Below are 19,903 nucleotides of genomic sequence, written 5' to 3' on the forward strand. Positions count from 1 at the left end.
TTGTCGTTTATTTAGAGACCGTTTATGCAGTTAAGAGAGCAAGGAAATGTGTGCGCTGAAGAAACTAGGGGAAAATCGTCGCAATGCACAAGGAACTCTATGAGACTTTATGCTTGACACTCTTAAAAAGTGACCCCCATTTAATGTGGAGTATTGGATGTGAAGTGGGTCTTACATGTGTATTTTTAATCAATGGTCATTTTAATGCCACATAGATTTAGGGGACTTTTGGATCCGACTTTAACCCTTTATGTCAGTGTAAAAAAAAAACTGTTATATCGGTATTTAATACACTTGCCATGCTGGATCCTTTTGGGCCTCAACGGGCTTATGGGGCTTGGTTAATGAGTTAGTTATGGGCCTTGGTTTACGCAAGTGTTGTTAAGAAATGTCGTCGGACAGACATCGTCTCTCACCCGACTCTTATGATTTCTTTCAATTTGGGCGACAGTCGATTTTCAAAAAGAGGCCCATTACAATTTAGATTTATGTAAACTTAGGCTATATTTGGGCTGGGCTACAATTTGAGTCATTTTGTCTGTGATCGGGCCTGACCCAGCCCACAATTTCCGGATCCTTAAACTATCAAGTATCAAGTATCAACTAGTATATCATCAATTTATATATATAAAATGGAAGCCTCAAGGATGTCTGTCCTTGAATTGTGGAGAATAGCTAAAAGAGGGGTAAAAAGCTTTCCCTTAATTATAGGAAAACCATCAATACTAATAATAAAGACCCACCAAAAATTAAATAAACATAATATTAAATATGTTAAAAATTAAATAAACATAATATTAAAGATGTTAATTATTGGAAAATCAATGCTATTTCAATGATAACCAATTAAATGTGCATAAATACTATTAGGAACAAAAAAAAAATAAAAGATGTAAAATAATGAAAAGTAACGGCCAAACACCAATTAAATGTGCATAAATACTAATAGGAACAACAAAAAGTCATTAAAAAAGGCAAAATAATGAAAAGTTACGGCTAAGCAATTGAACAATCATAATCATAATCATATAATTAAGATACCTGTATTACAAAATACTAAAGTGCTTTAGAAGCGGCCACATTTGCTTCTGTATGGCTCAAACTCTTGCCACATATAAAAAAAATTAAATTAAATTAAATTGAAGTTGTATTAGAAACGTTTTCAATAATCATGTCTTTTCCGTCTCATATGATCAACCATATGTTACAATTCAATAATGTCATGTTATATATAACAATGTTATTATCTTGCTACTGAATGTACTCACATTATAATTAAAATCTTTGTGAAGTGAGTTGCACTTCAAACTTTGTCACTTTTAAAAACCTTTTAAAACCTTTTAAAAGGTATTGTAGTTATTTGTTCATCTTATAATTATCTCTATTTTCTATAATTCAAGCTCTGTTATTTATCATGTTAACAAAGTATCGAAAAATTATCAAAAATCTTTATTTTTCAAATTAACTATGTGTCGCGCGAAGCGCGAGCATGCAACTAGTTTCTGAAATATGCCCAAGTTTAGATGGGCCATTATCTATTTTAATTCAGCAATTGGAGAAAAAGCCAAATGGCATATAGACCAAGTCCATGCCATGCCATTTTTTTTTGGGATAGAAGGCAATGGCAATTTCTGTGATAAAAAATGTGTAATTATATATTAAAATGTAAAAAATATATATTATAGCCCTTTTTATTTATATTTCTTTTTATATAGAATCTAAGTTCTTGATTGGATGTGTGACTACAGTAATAAGAAAATTAATTTTTTTGATGAAAGAGGATGATGCATCGAATATTCATTAAAGTCCAGTAAGAATATCAAGTTAGAAGTGGGAATATATTGTTATCAAAATTTTCATTTAAAATGTTGGGGATTGGAATATTCTGTGTTTAATTACTTACAAATTTGCATATGTTATGAAACATTTAAGGTCGATGATCCACATGAAGAAAATGAAAGCTACAACAACTTCATTAAAGACTGAATGTATTATAACATTCAATTTAGTCTTTAATAAGTAATTAATACTTTCATTACGTTTGATATTTTTTTGTATATAAATATATGTAATGATCACTTGTTGAAGTATGAAAAAAGACGAGAAATAAGTATTATCTTTCATTACTTTTCCATTTAATAACTAGATCAATTAAGTTATATATTTATTTATATTTACAACACGTTATCAGCATGAGCCTTTACCATTGGGTGGCAGGGGTCTGCTGTAGTAAAAACTACAGCAGATCCCACTGTAGGTAATTTGGGTAGTAAAAAATTTTTATTTTATTTTGAAAAAATTATAGATGTGTAGTTTATGATCTAACGAATCCAACGATATATTTTTTGTTCGAAACAAAAATCAAATTCATCTTGATCCAGACACCGAATGTTTTGTGTTTATATCCGACGGTCTAAAATTGTTAAGCATTTTTCATATAGCATATGATTTTTGTTTTGAACAAAAAATATATCGTTGGATTCGTTAGATCATAAACTACACATTTATAATTTTTTCAAAATAAAATAAAAATTTTTTTCATCCCAAATTGTTATTACAGCGGGGCCTGCTGTAATTTTTTTACAGCAGAGCCCCGGCACCCCTTTACCATTCTACTGGCATTAGACCTTGTTTCTTCGAACAAGCAAAATGAGTATTAATTTCTATTACATTTATAATAATAATATTATTATGTCAAATATTGCAGAGTTAGACTTTACAACCCTTGATATCTCGGGGAAGAATTACTTAATATGGGTTGGTGATGTTGAGATCCATCTGGAAGCTATGGGTCTTAGTAATACCATCATTGAAGGAAATACCAAATCCCAGCAGGATCGGGCAAAATCAATGATTTTCCTTCGTCACCACCTTCATGAGGATTTAAAATTTGAATATCTCATGGTAAAAGATCTTCTACGATTATGGAATAACTTAAAGGAGAGGTTTGAACACTATAGAATTGTCATCCTCCCAAAAGCTCGTTATGATTGGATGCACCTGAGGCTGTAGGATTATAAAATGGTTAGTGAGTATAATTTTGTACTACAGAAAATTGTCTCACAACTTGAACTATGTGGACAAACTATCACTGACGTGGATAAATTGGAAAATACATTTTCCACGTTCCATCTCTCGGATATAAACCTGCAACAACAGTATCGAAACCTCAATTTTACTTAGTGTTCCCAATTGATATCCCTCTTACTTGTAGTTGAGCAAAATAATCAGCTTCTATTGAAAAACCACCAGTCTCGTCCTACGGGTACTACGCCGTTCCCTGAAGTAAACGCGATTGTATATAATAATCATGGACGTGGTGGAAGAAGAGAACGAGGCCGTGGTCGTCAAAATCGTGGAGGTAATTATTTTCAACCATACCACCAGAAGAGGTATCATGTTGAAACAAGTCATAAAAATAAACCATACCAACAGAAGAGATATGATGCTGAACCAAGTCAGGAAAATAACAAAGGTTTGCAAAACAAACCCCATAAGGGTGATGAATAGACTTGTTTCAGATGTGGTGCTCAAGGACATTGGTCGCGTACCTGTCATACGCCTAGGCATCTGGTTGATCTATATCAAGCCTCCACCAAAGGAAAAGCAAAAATTGTGGAAACAAACTTTACAAATTTTGATGATTTTAATATTTCTTATGATTTTACACATTTGGATGTTTCTGATTTCTTGAAAAATCAAGATGGTAAGTCCATATAGGCTAGAATTATTTATTTGAGTATGTTGTTTAAAAACTTATAATGTTTGAGTGGGTTGCATTAAAGTTTATGCAAGTAGGTTAAATAAATGATCAATGTGTTATGTTTCAAGTTTTTGTACATTATATATATTAAAATGATACAATATTATCAAGAAATTGGTAGTCCGTATGGTAGGGATCTCATACTGTGGCTATAAAGTTTCAGGATCAAATCCCTACAGCGGCAATGATTTTAAGGTTTTTATTTATTTATTTATTTTATTATATTGTATCAATGAGTAATATTAATCATGTTTTCTTGTTTTAGAATTATGACTCACAACGATGCATTACGTGGTTGTCATTCAAATGATGAAGACATATGTTTGATATATAGTGCAACAACACACACTATCCTTCGACATGAGAAATATTTCTTACACATGACATTGCTTGAAGCAGATGTTGATACAATCTCAGACACATAAAAAATGATTGAAGGCTCCGAAAGAGCTAATATTGTATTGCCTAGAGGAACAAAAATATATATTGAGGAGACATTGTACTCTCCTAAATCAAAAAGGAACTTGCTAAGTTTCAAAGATATTCGTCAAAATGGATATCATTTTGAATTTGGAAGTGAAGGTAATACATATTATCTGTATATTACTTCCATTATTTCAAGCCAGAAGCTTGTAATAGAAAAGCTTGCAGCTTTCTCTTCGGATTTATACTACACAAAAATAAAATGGATCGAAACACATGTTGTAATGCACCAGAAGTGCTCTGATCCGAAAGAATCTATAATTTGGAATTATCGTCTTGGTCACCCAAGCTCTACCATGATGCGCAGAATAATTGAAAATAGAAATGGACATCCGTTAAGAGACTAGAAGTTTCTTTTACCTAAGGATAACTTGTGTGTTGCTTGTTCACAAGGAGAGTTAATTCTGAGACCATCTACCCTAAAGGTAGGTGTAGAATCTCCTAACTTACTACGACACAGTCTCATTTGGATCCTCGAACAAAACAGTGTGAACTTGAAGTTTAGAAAATTATTCATTTACAAAGTATAGCTAATCAATTACCTGATGCATTTAATGATACTTCACAAGTTTTACGATCACATATTCTAGCTAGAAATTCAAGTGCACGTATCAATGTCCCTCAAGGACAAACAACAAGTAATGTCTTGAAACCACGTCAGAAACGTGGAAGACCATTGGGAGTTAAAGATAAAATTCTCCGGAAAAGAAATGTACAAATTTCTATTAGAGCTCTGGCAGAGCATCTCCAGAAGAGCAAATTTCTCCTGTAGAGAATACTCCTGTAGAGGTTACTCCTAAAGAGAATATACTTGTTGAATCCCAACCTTCTGAGCAAATATTTCCTAAAGAAATACATGTACCTGATAATGATAATAATGAGCATTCAATGCCTCATGAAGAAAGCTGAGATAGAAGTAAGACTATTGTCGACAATGTTTTTGCATATGCAGTTGCTACAAGCATTACCTGAAGTAATGAGGATCCTGAGCCTAAATCTGTCGATGAATGTCAACGTAGATATGATTGGCCAAAGTGGAAAGAGACTATGTCAGCAGAATTAAATTCTCTATCAAAAAGATAAGTTTTTGGACCTATAGTCCAGACACCTAAAGATGTCCAACCTAAAAGATACAAATGGGAATTTGTACGAAAACGTAAACAAGAATGATGATATAAAGCGAGACTTGTGGCACAAGGTTTCTCACAGAGACCGGGAATTGATTATGATGAAACATATTCCCCTGTCATGGATGGAATCACGTTCAGATTCCTAATTGGCTTAATAGTCACTGAACGACTGAATATGCGTCTAATGGACGTAGTAACATCTTATTTATATGAATAGCTAGACAGTGAAATTTATATGAGAATCCCCGAAGGATTTTGTTTGCCTGAAGCAAAGCCTAAAGGATTGTACTTAATCAAACTCCGACGTTCGTTATATGGGTTAAAACAATCTGGGCACATGTGTTTTAACCGATTAAGTGAATACCTTGTTAAAGAAGGATTCATAAATGATCCGATTTGACCATAGGTTTTATTAAAAAGTCAAAATATGGATTCGTTATAATCGCTGTTTATGTTGATGATTTAAATTTAGTTGGGACTCCTGAAGAGCTCACTAAAGCTAGTAATTATTTAAAGAAAGAATTTGAGATGAAAGATTTGGGAAAGACAAAATATTGTCTTGGCCTTCAGATCGAACGCTTGAACAATGGTATATTTCTTCATCAGACCACTTATACTGAAAAAGTGTTAAAACAGTTCTATATGAATAAAGTTCACCCTTTGAGCACTCCAATGATAGTTCGTTCACTTGATGTTAAGAAAGATCCGTCTCGACTTCAAGATGAAGGGGAGACACTATTGGGTCCAAAAGTACCATATTTCAGTGCAATTGGATTGTTGATGTATCTAGCCAATTTTACCGGGCCATATATTGCATTTGCTGTCAATTTACTTGCAAGATATAGTTCTGCCCCTACTCGACGACACTAGAATGGAATAAAACATGTTCTTCGTTATTTGAGAGGTACAACCAATTTGGGTCTATTTTACTCATTTGATGTCAAGTCTCAGTTAGTTGGGTATGCAGATGCTGGTTATCTTTCCGATCCTCACAGTGCAAAGTCTCAAACTGGTTATGTATTTCTTTATGGAAATACTGCTATTTTTTGGAAATCAGTGAAGTAGACAATAACAACAACTTCTTCTAATCATTCTTAGATACTGGCAATTCATGAAGCTAGTCGGGAATGTGTGTGACTGAGATCAATGATTTCTTATATTCAAGAGTATCCCAACATTCCCGTTTGAAGACAACGCTACATGTATAACCTAGCTCCGAGGAGGATACATAAAAGGTGACAGACCAAAACACATCTCTCCAAAAATTTTCTGAGTGGTGATATAGATGTTCGGCAGATTCGCTCTCATGATAATCTGGAAGATTTATTTACGAAAGCACTACCCACCTACAACATTCAAGAAGTTGGTCTATAATATTGGCATGCGACAACTCAAAGATCTTCTTGAATCAGGGGGAGTAAAAATGTGAAGACAATGGTGTGGATTGTACTATTTTTCCATTGATCAACGGTTTTTTCCCATAGGGTTTTTATCCCATTGGGTTTTTCCTTAGAAAGGTTTTAATAAGGCACATTCTTTGTGTACGTGGTCATCCAAGAGGGAGTGTTATGAAACATTTAAGGTGGATGATCCACATGAAAAGAATGAAAGCTACAACGGCTTCATTAAAGGCTGAATATATTATAACATTCAATTTAGTCTTTAATAAGTAATTAATACTTCCATTACGTTTGATATTTTGTATATAAATACATGTAATGATCATTTGTTGAAGTATGACGAAATACGAGAAAGAAGTATTCTCTTCCAGAGGTAATGTGTAATATATATTTTGTGATTATTAAAACTAGTGATAATCTTGAAGACTGACTTAATCGTCCAAGTATTTGTGGACGAACCACGGTCATCAAGCTTACTTACTGTCTATGTTTTCAAGTTTAGAGTAGTCGAATCATGGAGGAGCAGCTAGCTGGACAACCCCTAGTAGCATATAGAAGTGTTCAACTAGGTGGTGATTAAGTTTTATTCACTACATTTTGTCAATCACAGTGGAAGTCGATTAGTTTTCAGAAAGAATCAACCCAGAATTTTGACGTGGCAACTATTAGATATGAAATTGGATTGGAAGCAGGCAGGAGCAATCCCTAACAGCGGACCATCCATGGTAAGGGTGGAGGGAGAGACAACTCTCAGACTGTTGGTGTAGATGCTATTCCTCCTACAGTCCACGTAGTTGCAAGAGGAGCGCTTCCAACAACGAGTGAGGTAGAAGCAAAAATCTGGCGAACAATAGAGTATTTAGAATCCTTATGACAAAGGCTCGCTTAAGTCAGGCGAAAGGGAAAGTGCCCCCTCAAAAGCTCTCCTCAAAGGTGAAATCTTTGCATTTTAAGTGTCATCTAGTGCTCAACCTTGCTGATATACTTGTCTTTGAGAATGTAAGCCATCAAGACGGCTGTCAGAAACATGCAATTCGAAAACATATATAAGTACATGTTTAGAGTTATAACTTAATGCTAATTGTTTTATTCATCCAAAAAGGGTTAGAGAGTGTGTGATCAGACCTTGTGAGAGAGAGTTTTTGGTGTTTGTACTCTTTATTTGTGATCTAGTGAAACCTAACAAAAAAGTAGACGTAACCTGTTAGATCATATTGATCAGGTGAACCCCTATAAATCTTCGTGTCTCTTTTATCTTTGTTTTTTAATTGATTTTTGCTTGTGGTTTGGGTTATTCTCTAATTATCTGGCATTGACATTAGTTATTATCTCTATTGTCCTTACTAAATTTAATCTGGGAGAGGGTTAAACTCCCAACAGTATGATCAAGTATAAGACACAAACTAAGCATAGGCATTCAAACTCACATGAATTCTTCACAATTCAATACATAATGAAATATCACTCAATGGATGCATATCATTAAAATCAAACATATAAGACCTAGGGTCTAATAGCAGGCTCCTGACTAATTGAAATAACGACAAATGCCATATAAGTACCTACTTGAAAAATGTTGGACACATAGGTTTGACTAAAATTCTATTTTCCATATAAGTACATGTTTTCCACATAAGTACCTCTTTTGAAAATTAATAATTACATAATCCCAAATTTATCATTCTTCTTCAATAGGTATAGATCTAAGAAGTACCTAGATCTAAGACACTTCTCCTCCATCTCCACCACTGCCACCATCCGCCTCCATCTCCATCACCACCATCGGCGCACCTCTTTCATTATATTATTCATTTTTTATGCTTCTTATTCTTAATTTTATTCTTATTCATCTTCATCTTCTGAGATCTTTGATGTAATATAAGATTTGATATCGTAAGAGCAACCAGATGGTGCAATACTATTGGGGATAATAAAATGTATTGGGAGACGTGTTTTGCTGAGATGATTGAGAATGAGAATGAAATGCTACATGTATTGATACAATGATGTGAATTTGCTGCTTGGTTTTTTGTGTAATAGAGGTGGTGCCTAGTATTGATTTTTGGTATAGTTGTGAATGTGATTTAAGTGGAGCCTATGTTTGGAGCCAACATGAAGGCCAACCATGTCCCATGCCTTCATGCTTGGCCGAACAAAATTGGGACAACAAATTTGCATCATTGGAAATGTTTGTTCTTTACATGGTCCATTAAACAAGCTAGCAAAAATCATTCATGGACCATCAAAAAGCAACCATTGTCGTTGCTCTAATAAGCAAGTTGAGCTATGCTATCTTAGTCATCTTTCTCTACAACAACACCAAGACACGAAAAACTGTCTTTGAGTTGTCATAGTTATAATCTTACTGTTTTGAAACTGTAACATTATAGAATCAAATATTTTGACTAATTTTCTTAATCCCCTATGTTATGAAACTGTAATATTATACAATCAAAATATTAGCATTATATGACGTAGGATTAGTGGCATGGTATTTACAAAAAAAAAGAGCAACTAGCAGGATTAAAAAATGTCATGTTGTCAGAATCGTGCGAAATTTTATCGGGTGATTGATTTCGACATAACGATCAAGACTAGAGTTTCCTCTAGCCCCACCCTATTTTTATCAAATTTCACCTTTTAGGGCTTGAGATAGCTTTTTAATGTTAATGTTACTGTTTGAAATAGTGTAAAAAGTAATATTAAACTAATATTTGCCTACACTGTAATGTTAATGTATTGACATTGTGTTTTTTTAATGTCATTTGCTCCAGTAAGAAATATGATAAGGGTTTTGTTTATTATGTTACTATTTAAAACAGTAACATGAACATGTCTGAATGAATTGACAGAACTTTGCATATTTTTTCAGATCCAACACATAAACTCAAGAAAATCCCAAACGAAAATCTTGTACTCAATATCTACACCTAAATGAAAGTAAGGAAGAATAGAAACAATATATCTACAACTTTTTAAGCTTTAAATCGTGAAAAAATAGATTTAGAGAGAGAATAAATCACTTTGTACAGTGACATTATAAACGCCCTTGCTATTCTCATTTTTCATGTGTTGATATCCAGTCATAATTTAATGGGGTTGAGATTCCAAGTATTTATAATTTGGCATGCTAATAGAAGTGTTGCCTGATATGATAATAGAAGTTTTTGTATCAGAGGAGGAAGAAGAAAGATAAGAAAGAGAAGAAGAATGATATGACGAAGAAAGAGAAGAGAGAGGAGAAGAACAAGGCGAAGAAAGGAAGAAGAAGAAAGTCATTAAGAAAGAGATTTGTGGGAGAAATAATGATAAAGGGTAAAAAAGTAAATAATTATTTTAAGGGAATTTTTATGTTCATATATTTTTTTATTGATCCTAAATTTTCAAAAGTCCACTATTAAGTACTGACCTGTCATTCTCTCTTGAAACAATTTTTAAGGCAAAAACAAACAAACTACGAGGACAGTAAAAGCAAGAGAATAAAAAGCTACAAGTTCATTAAAATGAAGAGAGTAAAAAAGCTATGTACATACTCCACTATTGTAGTCAAAAAGTTTCTTTCACCTTTTACATCTTTTAATCAAATGAAATTTCTTTATGTTTATTCAAAAATTCGAATCAGGGAAAGACTTTTTCGCATCATGTAGTTATAATATGCACTTGATGAAAAAAGTTTAATTTCTCTTTTGAGAATGGAAGGAATCCACTTGAGCTAACATGGTGGTTAAGGGTATGCTAACTATACTCCCACATCAAAATTCGATCCAAGAGCAAGTTTGCCCACACAAAACTACTTTTGTAGATTTGTTTGACACTTGTGGTTTGCGAGTTACTCTCATAGAAAAAATAAACAATGTAAAAAGAAAAAAGAAAAGATGAGATAGAAGAAAATATGGGTTCGTTCGTAATCCCATCCCAAACTCGTCCTACTCGCTTTACAACTGTTGATTTTAACATAGATTATTGAAACTGTTGATTTTAACACAGATTATTGAGGTGTTAATAAATTAATACCCTTGAGGGGATGATATCCTTTTTTTTTAAAGTGGGATTTGTGAAAAAAGAAAATTGAGGTAAGATTTGGAAAATTCCCAAAGAAAATAGATTCACTCCCATTGAAGTTTGTGATGACGCATGCATATATCAACTAATTTCTCTTTTGGTTGGGCTCACCTTTTCAAGCTCCCAACATGGATTCTCTTTGCCATCACATCTCTCAAGAGATTGTACCAATGGATTCTATTTCACACTCTCTTTAATCTCACTCTTTGGCCTTTCCTCCTGTGCCTCACACATATACATACATACATACATGTACACATATTATAATAGTTATATTATTTTGTTCATTTTGCATGGGAATATATCAACATGGTTATAATTAATTATTATAATCCTCCTTTTGGATACTTTATTAATTAAAGACCCACACCCACTGTGGAGTGTAATGATTGCGTCTGAGGTGGGATGAAGTTGCTTTTTAACTTTGTTTGCACCTCTTTTGGGGTAGGGAATGAAGGAATGTGCTTTATTTTTTATTTGTATTTTTTTTTATTCTCCTTTATATATCTTTGTGCATCCATTTCCATTTCTCTTGGGACTGGATTTACTTTGTGTGGGAATGGAGGAACATCCAAGCAAAACCTTCTCATTGTTGCTAATCAAAATGCTTTTGATGACAAATTCACATCATACATACATACATACATATATATATAAAGTGATAATTAATTGGGCACTAGAGTAGTTCCCGAGTGGGTTATTATGTGCCTTTTTATTGTTATCATAAATAAATAACAACCAATGTCATATGACAATAATATTTATTTATTGCATGGGATGTTGTGTCAAGACTCAAGACTAATATCTCAAGTCAGATTGACATACCCAAATGAGTGTGTGTTATACAAGTAAAGGCCTAGTACCTCTCACATATGAACGCGTTTTTCGAACCTAAGAAACAATTGCGACGGCTCAAGAAGAACAAAAATATGTGCGGGCCGTGGTCTAGAGCGAACAAGATCCTTATGTGTTTGGGCTATGATCTTCAATATAGTATCAGAGTAAAGACTCTATTCATTTAAACGTGATCTCTATCGGTCTATTTGTAGGGTTTAGCATAACTCAACCCACAAATGCAGGGGAGTATCAAGACAATATTCCACATAGTGATATATAACTAAAGGCTTGTCATCTCTTATTTAAGAACAAATGATGACGACCCACAAATACAAATCCATGCGAATACGTGACTCAAAATAAACAATATCCTTTATTTATTTGGGGTAGGATTTCCAACATGACGAGTCTGGAATAAAAGAGAGCAATTTACTACCAGAACAAGAAATTTACAGATTGTGAAAGCACGATATTCAATGTTAGAAAAAGACTTGTTTGCGCACTAACATACATGATAGTATAGATGAATAGATGATAAAGTGTCTCTAAGGAGTCGTCTCTAGTTGTAGAGAAATAGCCATATTAAGGTTATTTTGTTTAGGCTCTATTTGTTGTAAGGAAAATTCATAATAATTCCTTGTTTGTTTGGAAAAAGAAAAGGTCTCAAAACAAAACTTTAAGATAAGACGTTGAAAAAAAAAACAGTATACCCCATTACAAATCATTTTTAGTCAAACAAACATAGGAAAACTAGTTATTTTTCAAAGATAAGATATTTTCATAGACAAATATTTTTCCATGAACACTCAAACAATTAGTTGGAGTAGTAAAGTTGATGTGTATCACCGTAATGGTCAGGATTCGAATCTCCCCTAAAAAAAAAAGAAGAAGTATTTTTCCATGAAAGGTACATTGCATTAATTAGTTCATTTTTGAATCTTAGAAGCTTAAGATTCATGAACATGATAATTATGAACATACAAAATAAAACTCATTCCAACAACAAGAGAAAGGTGTGTATATATATATATATTAGGAACATCGAAGCAAAACCTTTCTCAAAATATGTTGATGACATGATAATCACTTGATTAACGATATTCTATTTCTCCCACTATAAACCTAAATAACTTCTTGACTACTTTCATATTCCTTGTTAATGTTTCATAAATTATGTACACTTAATTTGGCAATTCATGTTTTTATCGTACTTCTCTTATGTTTTATCGTACATAGCCAGGCCGAGTTCAATTATATTTGAACCCGGCAGGATAACCTCTCACGTTAATAATAATTAAAAAAATATGATTTATGAAAAAAACAGTACTAACATGTAATCCTTTCTATTACTAACTCCCAAGAATGGTCACATAATCTTAATTAGTCCATAAGAGACAAGTAAATTTGTATTTGGAGGTTGTAGTTGGAGGTTGTAGGATTAGGATAACGGGTCATTACAGTACTTGCAAGAAGACATGAGAGAGATGGAGTTTTCTTTGTTAACACTCTTTCTCCTAAAGTTTCTCTACAGGTATGAAGAAACCCTAAATATTGATCAAGCTGGAACCAACAACAATTCTGGCAGAGGTGAATGACGAGCCACACTGGCTTCCATTGCTTGGTTTGTTTGCATGGAGGCAACCAAGGGCATACATGTGCAACTCGCATACCAAGGGCATACTGTGCGGTAGATATGTGTCGTTGAAATACATTAGAGGAACCGGTGTGGTGAAGAATCCACGACAAATGGATGAGAAAGATTCAGATTTCATCTCCATGAGAAATGATGTAGTGAAGAAATCCTGAAACATTACTTATTCAACACAAACAAAGAAATAAAACAATATAATATACCCATACAATGGAAGGGTATATCTAAGCTAGGGGAGGAGAAGGAAACGTAGGAGGCTCGTCACCGTCCTCCTCTTCTTGCTTTGAAAAAATAGCTTTCGAAGTTGAGAGACTCATTTGATTACGTGGGTTGAAGTAAATGATTTTATTGGAAAATCAAATAAGATAACAATAATCAAATGCTCGTTTTGATTACTTGATTTACCAGCATTCGAGTTGCTTCTATGGGTTGTGTTTTTGTTTCCTCTTGTATCTATTTTGATTGCAATGAATTTATTGCTTTTAAAAAAAAAAAGACATGGGAGAGAGACTGAAAAAAGAGAGCAATAATGCAATGAAGGATAGCAGACAGAGAGCTGCTTTTTGGGTACTTGGGAATAAAATGCTGTCTCTCTACGAGGATTGGCGTGAAGAGAGAGATATATATACAGAGTTTTTTTGATATATACATATATATATATATAACATTTATTTATATACAAACAACAAACAAATGATAAACATGAGAAAGGTAAAAAAGGAAAAGATGATCACTCCACTTTCCTTTTTATCTCACCCCTCTCTCTCTGCCTTCTCTTTTTACACCTTTTTCTCTTTTACTACTACTTTTGAATTTCTGCTGCCCTTTGTCTGTCCATTCAAAGAGAGCCTGAAGTGCTCTCTGAATCCCAGTATAAATTTTGAATTGTAGGTCCCATTACCATGAAACTCTCTCTAATTTTCCTTACTTAATTATAATTTTGTTCTTGTCCTCCTTACACTGATTGAGAACATATTGGTTTCTTTCCTGCATAATTACTAACAAAATTTAAAAACATGGAAGGGTTGATTCAAATCATCTTTTGCAGCTTTTTCCTCTGATAAGCAGTGCATCATGCATGTCGTGTAACCAAAACAAAGTTCAAAAAAAAAAAAGAGCTATAGACATTACAAGGCCCACCAAAAGAAACTGAAATATATAAAAGCTAACACAATCTGAAAGGAAAAAGTTAAAGAAAAACAAAGTTATAACACAGAAGTAGGCTAGCATTGAGAATTTAATCACCAACTAATGATATAAAGGAGAGAAGGCCTGGTTTGTTATATAGTCTACTCAGGCTCTCTTATAAGCTCTTACATCAAAATTTTCATTATCTGGTTTTCACTCAGGTGGGTACTTTCTTTGTGTTCTGTAAGCAAGAAAGAGGAAGCTAAACAGTACTTAAAAAGAGTGATTGTGTGAGGGGGTTGTGTTGTGGGTTTAAAGAAAAAAAATATATAGAGGTATTAAGAAGTTGCTGGTCCTTGTAGAGAAGAAGAACATCACAAAAGGGGGAGTTTGGGGGGTGGGTTTAAGGCAAGTGATGCGCACAGGAGGTTGTAGTGTGCAACAGACTCTCACAGTAGAGGCTGTTTCAGTGTTGAAGCAGTCTCTAAGCTTGGCTAGGAGGAGAGGCCATGCTCAGGTCACTCCTTTACATGTTGCAGCAACATTGCTGAGCTTAAGATCTAGTCTATTGAGAAGGGCTTGTCTCAAATCACAGACTCAGCTGCTGCCTCATCACCAGAGTAGTTCACATCATCATCATCCTCTCCAGTGTAGAGCTCTTGAGCTTTGTTTCAATGTTGCTCTCAACAGGCTTCCAACAACACCAGCTGGTCCTCTCCTTCATGGACAACCCTCACTCTCTAATGCTCTAATTGCAGCACTCAAAAGAGCTCAAGCACACCAGAGAAGAGGCTGCATAGAACAACAGCAACAACAGCCTCTATTGACAATCAAGGTTGAGTTAGAGCAGCTTGTGATATCCATCTTAGATGACCCTAGTGTTAGTAGGGTTATGAGAGAAGCTGGATTCTCCAGCCCTGCTGTCAAGACTCACATAGAAGACTCCACAACTACTTCTTCTGTGTTCCAGTGCTATACTAGTTCTGGTGGGGTTTTTTCTTCACCTTGTTCACCTTCACATCCTGAAACTCAAAGAGAAATCATCACTCCTAATTTCTGGCCTGCCCATCTCTCTACCTACTCTTCTGAGAGAAACCCAATTCTTTTTTCTCCCCAAAAGAAAGTTTTCGGCACTAACTCAACTTCTCTGAAGCAAGATATCAAACAGGTGTTGGACGTCTTATTGGGGACAAAGAAGAAGAACATTGTAATAGTTGGTGACAGTGTGTCCATCACTGAAGGCCTGGTTACAGAATTGTTGGGGATAATAGAGAGAGGAGAGGTCCCAAATGAGTTGAAACAAACCCATTTCATCAAACTCAATTTTGAAGCATTGTCTTTGAGGTTCATGAAAAGAGAAGATGTGGAAATCAAACTTTCAGAACTTAAAAGGAAGGTGGACTCTGCTTCTTCAGGATGGGGTGCTATTATTTATGTAGGAGACTTGAAATGGACAGTAGTTGAAGATGAAATCTCTGGTTCAAACCCAGTTGAGCATCTGGTGGCAGAAATAGGAAGGCTAGTCACCAAGTACAATAACAACCCAACAATGAAGGTGTGGTTAATGGGGACTGCAAGTTATCAGACATACATGAGGTGCCAAATGAGGCAACCCCCTCTTGAGACTCAATGGGCTCTTCAGGTTGTATCTGTTCCTTCTGCTGGACTTGGCTTAACCCTCCATGCTGCTGCTGCAGCTTCCAGGTTATTTCCTGCCCTTCCTATTTTCTTTAATTAGGTTATCATCATGTTTAGTATGATTATCACAAGCATGCTCCATTAATTGTCATTTTGAGTCTTTTTTGTACTTTCATGGGTCTGAATAAGGCCAAGACCACTGTTGAAAAAGTCAGGCTGTTAGGTGAGTGTGAGACACACATAGCATAGAGCAATAGACATACTGTCCTCATGTTTTACTTGGTTTTTTGTCATGATATATATTGCACAAGAGAGAGAGAGAGAGGGAGAGAGAGAGAGAGAGAGAGAGAGGTATTGTTTGGTACTTCACAACTTGAAAGGCATTGCATTTATTTCCTCATACACATGCAAAAGAAAAAGGAAAAAAACACTTTAGCTTGATAGTTACTTAGCTTGGGCATGCCTATCGCCCAAGAAAAAGAAAAAAACTTGGGCATGCCTTGTTTAAACACTGTTTGCTATGTTGACTAATATTTCACAGTAAATGTGGCTATATTGGTAAAAGACAAAAAGATTTGTTTGTTCATTAACGATCTTGATCATATACTGACATATATATTTATATATAGTGATCTTATGACTTGCAGTGCCCATGAAACAAAGCCCTTTGTTGGAAAGCAGCAGGACCAAGATAGTCTCATTTGCTGTCCAGAATGCACCTCTAACTATGAAAGAGAAGCTCGAATCAAATCAAACGACTCGCCTCCATGGCTGCAATCACATTGTGGATTTGTGAATCAGAAGGTAAACCCAATTCAATACAAATATTGTAGTTCAGACTCACTGTGTATATATGTATCTTCTAATCGTGGTTTTGGGTTCATGTAATTTCCAATATTCAGGATGCATTGGCTGAGTCGAGGAGGAAATGGAGCAGATTATGTCATAATCTCCATCAGGGGACTCGCAATCAGAATAATCTTAGTTCCACATTTCACAACAACCAGGACAGAATGAGTGGTGGAAAGACATACTCCTATGTTTCCTCATATCCTTGGTGGCCAAGCCAGGATAACATGTCGTGCCATTCGGATTCAATCTCCTTCACAGATTTTGATTCCAGGACGAACAACGACAACTGCAATCAAAATATGCATAAATTTAGGCGACAGCTTTCTTGTGAATTCAACTTCAGCCATAAAACAAGCTTAGGTTCTCTTAGAAACAGTCAAGGCAAAGATGAAAAGATCACACTGGCTCTTGGAAATTCTTTCCTCTGGGATTCAGGAAAGCTGGAGAAACAGCGGATTGAAATGCGTAAACTGTTACAAGAGAATGTGCCTTGGCAATCTGAAACCATCCCTTCTATTGTGGAGGCCTTGATAGAATCGAAATCGGTCAGGAGGAGTGCTTTGTTGCTGATTCAGGGGAATGATACCGTGGGAAAAAGAAGATTGGCACTGGCAATTTCAGAATCTATGTTTGGTTCAGCAGATTTTTTCCTGCACATCAACATGAGAAAAACAGAGAATGGGGTTACCTCATTTTGTGAGATGCTGAGTAGAGCATTAAGAAACAAAGATAGAGTTGTTTTGGTGGAAGATGCTGACTTGGGTGATGCCCAGTTCATGAAGTTCCTAGCTGATGGCTATGAGACTGGAAAGTTTGGAGAATATTCAATATTCATTTTGGCTACTGGTGGTGACTCCATGATCATTGCAGATAAGAAGACCAACCAAGATTCAGTGATCCAAATGGGATTGAGGGTCATTGAAAGAAAACCAATTTTTTGGACACCCAATTCAGAAAGCAAGAGAAAAACTGAATGGGATTTCTCAAATAAGGCCAAGAGTCCAAGAATTGAAGAAAAAAAGCATGATGAATATGCAAGAAGCAAAATGGACTTGTCAAGGCAATCAAGTTTCAACTCCCTTGATTTAAACATCAAAGCTAATGAAGAAGACGATGAAGGCGAAGGGAAATGTGAGGAAGTAAGCCAGATTTCAAGCGAGATAACTCGCGAAACTGCTACTGCTGTACATACTCCAGATGGGTTCTTCAAATCAATGGATAAATGCTTCATTTTGAATCGCAATGCGGCTCGGGATCAAGAGGCGAAGGATGCATTCTTGTACAAAATGAGAAGGTGCTTTGAGGAGATTACAGGGGGTCAGAATGTGATGGGTTTTAGTGTAGAAGAGAGGGTGTTAGAGGAGTTAGTTCATGGAAGTGGTAGTTACCTCAACAGTTTGTTTGATAATTGGGTAAAGGACATTTTTCAAACAAGCTTGCAAACGGTACTTAAAAATGGCGGTAAAGGGGGTACAGGTGAAATTAGGGTGTGTTTTGAGGGTATACGTGGAAAAATACTGGAGGAGGGGTATACTGGTACATGTCTCCCTAAGAAAATTCAATTTTCAATAGACTAAGGCTATGTGGTATCTTTGCTTTCTTTCCTTTCCTTTCCCTTGTAAAATATATCATCAAGTGACATACCACAATGTCCATGTCATGTGTAACTGCTAATTTCTTAGTTAAGAGAATATTGTGGGGGTTTTCTTTGTTTTTAATTCCATTCTTATGCTGCCAGAAATCTTTTATGGAACACTTTTTTTCCTAACCGAAAATGACAAAGTAGACATATCTTTTAGACAGCTCATTAAGCTCAAACTTGGACCATTTATGCAAAACACAAATATGTCCGACAGATTAGTTGAGCCAAAACCTAGCGGAAACCACTTAAAAATAGCTGGTGTATTTATACAATGTTGAATGTGTTGTATCACATCGAAAGATGTGAGAAATTACTTATAATTTATAAGGACAAACTCTCTCTCATTACACTAACAAATCGTTTTCCTAGTTCAAGTGAGTTGGGCTTTGACGCATATAGGCTTCAGCCTGTAGTAACTTGACTAAGAAAGAATAAAACCTTGTGGTCCCGATGTATCATCGAGAACCGGACAATATGAGAGTGTTGATTTACAGCATAGTGTTTTGATATATCATACCTTAATGAATAATAACGGGATTTGCAGAAGATATACCAAGACAAAAAGTTTGGCATAGAAGATGTGGAACACACTCTTTAAGAAACGTTTTTCTATTCTAAAAGAAATTTAGTTCCCACAAATACTACTTTATGCCTGTTAATATATACTTTAGTAGTCTATTTACTGTAATCATGACTACAACAGTAGTACCAATAAAAAGGAGCAATCATGTTGAGAGATATATTCTCTTTGGGTTACAGACATTTATTCCAAAACCTCCACTACAAGCCAATTTCACTTACGATTTCAATTTATAATTAGTCTTTGTTGTACCATCATTATGATCTTAAAAGGGGATCTTAATTATAACCAAACATATAACATAATTGCATCAAACGGCGGAAGTGGGGTCTGTGGAATATTATCTTTTTGTTTCTTTGATAAAAAGATATCAAGATGTAATAATTAGTTTCAATCTTACTATAATAAATTGATGGATGGCCTATGATAGTGAAATGATGGATTTCAATCCACTCTAATACTCAAGCCGGTGGACCGAGGTATCGGTGTAACGTTTACTAATAGAATAAAGTTTTAGGGTTTAAATATTTTATAAAAATAAAGAAAAAAACTCAAGCCACCCATAAAAACATTATAGCGATATCAATTCAATGGTTCGGTTTCGTAGATAATTTTACCAATAACATACTTTACCATATATCATCGCATTGAAGTTATAGGTTTGTTTTACATTTTCTTTTTTGATTTTCAGATGCGTGGCCTTCAACGTCATAGTTTCTCGAGTCAAAGATCCTGAT

General features: G+C 34.8%; 1 protein-coding gene across 2 annotated transcripts; it reads left to right on the forward strand.

Moving 5' to 3' along the window:
* The first annotated feature begins 14,460 nt into the window (after nt 1-14,460).
* Nucleotides 14,461-18,526, forward strand: LOC119996084 (protein SMAX1-LIKE 4). Of its 2 annotated transcripts, none has more exons than XM_038842595.1 (3): nt 14,461-16,158; nt 16,722-16,896; nt 16,995-18,526. In XM_038842595.1, exons 1-3 carry the CDS (start codon nt 14,870-14,872, stop codon nt 18,519-18,521), a joined length of 2,991 nt encoding a protein of 996 aa, XP_038698523.1. In that variant the 5' UTR covers nt 14,461-14,869; the 3' UTR covers nt 18,522-18,526. The 2 variants fall into 2 exon arrangements, with proteins under 2 accessions (XP_038698523.1, XP_038698524.1); XM_038842596.1 differs by having other exon boundaries at nt 16,740-16,896.
* Nucleotides 18,527-19,903: the final 1,377 nt, after the last annotated feature.

The sequence above is a fragment of the Tripterygium wilfordii genome, chromosome 4 (genome assembly GCF_013401445.1).
Source record: "Tripterygium wilfordii isolate XIE 37 chromosome 4, ASM1340144v1, whole genome shotgun sequence".
In the NCBI taxonomy this organism is placed as follows: Eukaryota; Viridiplantae; Streptophyta; class Magnoliopsida; order Celastrales; family Celastraceae; genus Tripterygium; species Tripterygium wilfordii.

Excerpts from the sequence above, each read along its gene's own strand:
- LOC119996084 (XM_038842595.1), top strand. The coding sequence starts at position 14,870 with ATGCGCACAGGAGGTTGTAGTGTGCAACAGACTCTCACAGTAGAGGCT. Across the intron at positions 16,159-16,721 it reads GCTGCTGCTGCAGCTTCCAG|TGATCTTATGACTTGCAGTG; the intron begins GTTATTTCCTGC and ends ATTTATATATAG. Across the intron at positions 16,897-16,994 it reads GTGGATTTGTGAATCAGAAG|GATGCATTGGCTGAGTCGAG; the intron begins GTAAACCCAATT and ends TCCAATATTCAG.